The sequence below is a fragment of the Neoarius graeffei genome, chromosome 14 (genome assembly GCF_027579695.1).
Source record: "Neoarius graeffei isolate fNeoGra1 chromosome 14, fNeoGra1.pri, whole genome shotgun sequence".
NCBI lineage: Eukaryota > Metazoa > Chordata > Actinopteri > Siluriformes > Ariidae > Neoarius > Neoarius graeffei.
In genome coordinates this window covers 2,222,429-2,227,883 of record NC_083582.1, presented here as the reverse complement: position 1 = coordinate 2,227,883, position 5,455 = coordinate 2,222,429, and the positions used below count along the sequence as shown (strand labels likewise).

General features: G+C 41.0%; 1 protein-coding gene across 1 annotated transcript; it reads right to left on the bottom strand.

Annotated features, from left to right (window-relative positions):
* Nucleotides 1-266: 266 nt before the first annotated feature.
* On the bottom strand, nucleotides 267-5,218 carry LOC132898646 (interferon-induced very large GTPase 1-like). The gene is made up of 2 exons (XM_060940365.1): nucleotides 5,178-5,218; nucleotides 267-5,048 (listed from the first exon to the last, which is right to left on the bottom strand). The coding sequence occupies exons 1-2, from the start codon at nucleotides 5,178-5,180 to the stop codon at nucleotides 267-269; spliced, it is 4,785 nt and encodes a 1,594-aa protein (XP_060796348.1). The 5' UTR covers nucleotides 5,181-5,218.
* Nucleotides 5,219-5,455: the final 237 nt, after the last annotated feature.

Sequence of the window (5,455 nt, the reverse complement as noted above, 5' to 3'; positions counted from 1 at the left end):
GATTAATCCAAAATAAAACACGTGCAAAGAATGCTGAAAACTGTCGTCCTGTTAAATGAGTAATATCTCGTGAAATGAATTATCAGCCACTGTGATACTCGTACAGATCACTAGAATCTGGTCATGAAGCTGAATGTGTTGTTGGGTATTGTGGGATGTGGATGTGGCTGAAGTCTTCTCATTCAGGTAAGCTGGACTCTCTTCAATCAGATCCAGATGTTTTTTGTGTCAGAAAGCAGAGAAAAGTGCCATTTCATTAAAATGTATTAATGTATTCTTAAACTTTTAACAGCATCTGACAGGGTAAACTCTTTCCACTCAGCAGGAATCTCCCCGTCACCACAAAACTGTTTGTTATTGCGTTTTTCAAGATTTTCCTGAAATTCACAAACAAACCATTTCCAGTAAGCTAACGTGGAAAAATCAGTGGAGATTCCCCATTCAGCAAACACCCCACCTGCTTTCCTGTAATCTTTATAAGGAACAAGAGTCTCAGATTCACTGGATGGGGAAAAGGAGCGGCCACTTGCTACATATGTTGTGCAAAACTCTATGGCGAATTCTGTTGTGCCGTCATAATACGATCCTCTCACTGCAGTGGAGCGATGATAATCAGCATTGTGTTCTCCAGGATGATCTTCTTGGCTGTTGGTACAGACGGCTCCACAGAAAGGACACTGTTTCCAGCAGCACCCACAGAAATGTTTGATTAGAATCTCATCAGGTCTTTCTCTGAACTTCTCCATGGAAAAGTGTGAAATCTTACTGAGACGTTTCTTTAACTCTTCAACAACAGCTGGGAGTTCCTTCCTTATGGCTTCCACAAGAACATCGTAGTCAATGCCATCTTTACACTCTTCATCACACAACTGAACTCTCGTATCTCCTAACTCATCTGCAAGGCTCTTAGTAAAAACATCCAGCCACTGATTTGCATCACCTTTGACATGTTTGACTTCATCTGTCGTCTTTTTTGCAGCAGTGATGATGCTGGTCTGTTTCTGATCAATGCACTCTTCAATTACAGAAACTGCTTTTGGGTTTTCAGCTGCCATGAACTCTTTAACCCTGGCCTTGATGAACTCCTCAAAGTGGACTTTAGGATTGCACGTGTACGTTAAGTAGTTTTTAAACCTCTCATCCTTATCTCCCTTCTGCTCTGCTAAAGACTTGAGAATGTGTTTTTCCAGATCAGCTCTGTTCCCATTAAATGGTGCTTTCTCTCTCATCTGTCCAGACACAAATTGAGCGATCTTGTTGTAGACACTCTGAAGAATCGCTTCTTTCAGTTTACCGCAAACCCGGTCTCCAAGTATCGCTGCTGATGTTGCTCCCTCACAGTATTTCTGAAAGATGTTAAAATACTCATCCCTTTTCTTTTCAAAATAATTAAGTGGATCATTTACTTCTCTGAATTTCCTGTGAAGCTCTGAGATGCTTTGTGCTGACTGTTCACACACATAAAGTGAGAGATCGACATAGAAATCTTGGTTAAAGACAGAGACATCATCAGATAACTTTCGATCTTTCTTGAATTTTGTTTCAAATTCCTGCACCTGGGTTTTGACGTCCTGTGCAATGCGTTGAATATAATGTGAATTGTATCCCTGTGTTGAGAACGGAAATGACTCCACCTGTTTTTTGGTTTGTTCAGTGACCTGATTAATGAGATCACGTATTGGTTGGTTTAAGTTCTCTGGTGTAAATGGATTTCTCCACAAAAATTTGTCAATATTCCTTTTCATCGCGCCCTTGGAAGTTGGGATATAGCTGCTGTAATCACTGACAATTCCAATTCCTCTATACTTTGAAGAACGCTTTCGATTTGAAACCAAGTCATGTTTGTAGACCTCTCCCACAACTTCAGTTACATTTGAGATGTTAACATCTTTGATTTTTGGAGCTTGTTTAGTTATTTCAGAGACCCATTGTTCCCACATGGAATCAAACTCCTTACTTGTGTCCGTTTTACAGTTAGTTTCTCTTTTAAGTCTTGAAGCAAGCTCTTTGCTCTTTTCAAAGAGTGTCTTCTCATAGCTCACACGTTGCTTATCAAGGTTTTGTCTCATGCTTCTCTGCTGAATGCTATCATCCACTTTTCTCTTTGCTTCCTCTATTAGATCATCATGGAGGTTCTGGATTTGGGTCTCAAATCTGCATTTCCACTGAATCAGTGTTTCCTTTTCACTGTCTTCTTCAAAATATTGTTTAAATGCATTTTGGACATCCTTTAGTGTTCCTGCCATTTCTTCTTTCAGAACTTTCCTCTGGACTGTTTCTATGATTCCACTGGCTACTCTGTTCAGCATTTTGTTTTCTACAGTCATCATTTCACTCCTCAGACTCCAGGTCCAGTTCCCATACTTCTGCTCCAGTCTCCTGTACACTGAGATCTCTTGTGCATTTTTAAAACTGAAAACAAAATTTTCGTCCAGTAAAGCATTCCACAGATCTTTCAAACGCTTTTGAAACTGTGATAATTTCAGGCCATCTGTAGTTTTTGCACGAGAAAGAATATCTCTCTTTAGTCCTTGGATGTTTTTGCTGTAGCATGGGTTTGGTGGTGCCATGGGTGGAGAACCCTCCCAGAGCTGTGAAAAATACTTCACATCACGCTCTACATCAAATGCAATGACATCAGTGAAATTTTCTGCACAGTCGTCTTCATCTTTAGCTGCTAATTTAGTCATTTTATCCAGTGTTTCCTGCAAATTTCTCCTTCCATCCAGGATTTTCTCTCTAGCTCTAATATCAGAAACATTCTGATGCACAAACATGCAGCTGGGGTTTAGCCTGACCTTCTTCATCCTCAGGAATGCATGAACAACAATCTGAAGTATTTCCTGCATCTCAGTTGGGTTCTCTCCAAAGATGTTAATCAAAGTCATGTTTCCTAATCCTACCACAAATGTGGAAAGTTCATTGTCATGATGGATGGTGTTGCTTCCAGCCAGTTCTGGAGCTCTGAGACCTTCAGTATCAACAACCAAAATGTAGTCAATCTTCCACTCTTCCTTCATGTCCTCAGAAACTCTAACCAGCTGCATAAAGGCTCCTCTGGTGCATCTGCCTGCACTTACTGCAAACTGGAGCCCAAACATGGCGTTCAGCATGGTGGATTTCCCAGAGCTCTGAATTCCCAAAACTGACAACACAAAAACTCTCTGGTCTCCCAGTATCCTGATGACTTCATCTAAAACAGCTGAAACCCAAGTTAGAGGAACATAAGCTGCATCACCGTCCATCAGCTCCATCGGGTGCCCAGATATCATGAGCTTAGCAGCAAGTTCAGGCAGTTTATTCACGTTTCCAACCCGGTTCCCTCTCATGCTTTTTTCTTCAGAGACTGAGGCTTCATAAATCTGGCCCATCTCTCTCAGCATGTGCTCCAAGCCAAAGTTAGCAGCATTCAGTTCTTTTGATATTTTTTGTAACTTTGATTCTTCAGTCTTCAGTTTGTCCAGATTAATTCGTTCAGTTTTTTGCTTTTCAGGTTTGTCTTGCTTTTTTTTCAAATCATGCACATCTATCCATTTTTGGTAATACTCTTGTTGGATGGTAGAGAGTTTCTCTGAAGTGAATTCAGTCAGCCCAATTACAGTCCATCTGAGGAAATACACTCTCTCACTGACTGACAGGTTTAATCTCTCACTGATCAAACCATCGACAAATAACTTCATGAGGTCACTGAATCCATGTTTCTGTTGTTTCCTTCTGAGATCCTTCATTTTAGTTTTCTTGTTGCTGAGCTCGTTTTCTATGTTGTTACTTTGAAGTCGCCGTAAGTCTTTGCTCGTTTGGCACCAGTCGTGCCACAGTTTTCCCTGGCAGGGCAGATAGTTCTCTTTTACCCTCAGTGGATCTTTTCCTTTGAGAAAACCCATTATATTTTGTGCAGCTTCCTTTCCTCTCTTACAGGCCTCATTGTGCTCATCCACACTGACCTCTGAGTTGTTGGTCATTTTCTCAAGATTGAAGGTCCTGTGTTTTTGTGAGAGACATTTCCTGATAATATTTCTGAGTACATTAGATGCATTAGACTGACTTCCACTTTTTAGTTCCACTCTGTATTTTCCTGTACCGATCTCACACACATCATCTTCATCATCATTCTCTTCATCAGTAAGAACAACAATGAGAGGTGTCAGGGATTCGCAAAGCTCCTCTACAAGTCTCATATGATTATCATCCTCATCAAGCTTAGGCAAAAGTACAACATTTACAGAGGCCGTGGTCGTAAGTATCTCTCTCTGAGTTACAGCTCTGCTGGAATCACCATGAAGATTACAGAAAGCAACACATTCAGTGAAATGATCAGAGCTTTCCTCAGATGGACAGTACCAAGTGATCTCCACCACTCCATCCATCAGTAGACGGTTTCTGCTGCTGCCTGGACAGTGTCTGTGGAAAAATGTGTTGTGCCTCTCATTAATCAGGTTGTTGATCAGCTGAGACTTGGATAAGGAAACAGACCCAAGCCTGAAGAATGCCACCATTGGAGTTTCTGCTTTGGAAACAGGTCGAGTCTCGCTGATGATTTGTCCTGAAGCATCAGTCGACTTCCAGCTCTTGTTGATTTGCCGCATTGTCCAGAAAGGAAATTCAATTTTCCCACTAAAGGGATTGGGTACCAGCAGAGGGATCGCATACTGACACTGTGCCAGTTTAGCCACCATGATTTGTTGAAGAAAATGATCTGCACAAAGGAACACTGCCATCTGAACATCCATTGGGTGAATCTCAGCCTGTTTCCTTTCAGTCTTTACATCCTGTTTTTTACAAAGAGCAGCAAAAGCACCTCCTTTAGCTCCTGTCAGAGATTTAGGTACGTTGGTTTCGTTTCTGACAGAGATGTGTCGTGCTCTGTAATCTCCTGTCAAAAGCCGTTGCATGAAAACATGAACCAGTTCGTTCTCTTTACTGGGCTCTTTGTACTCTAAAGTGGATTTGGATATTTCAAGAAAGTGTGTGCTGGTAAGTTTGTCTTCATATTTCTTCTTCAGACCAAGTCGAAGCAACAGGTCTTCTACTCCATTTGATTTTCTCTCCTGAGAAAAAAAAATCACACAAAATATCACCAGCATTTAAAATAAATAACCGAAATGCCTTTTTCTCTGCATGCTAGACATGTAGACAAACTGAGGATGGACATCTTTCTGTGTTGTGGTGTTGCTCACCATCTGGTGCTCTTTGTTTTCTTCCAGTGAATGTTGCGGTCTCAACTTATCGTGTTGGACAGACTGCTTTCCTGGATGCTGAGAACAGATTAGATTAGATCAGATCAGATTCAACTTGATAGTCATTTGACTAGTGACAAGTACTAAGGCAACGAAATGCAGTAATTAATGTCTGTCACCACCAATAATAAATAATAATAAACATCTTCCACCACTAGCAAGTTCTCAGCTTGCAATCCCAATGAAGAGAGTCACTGGTAATGTTTGAGGTTTGGGAT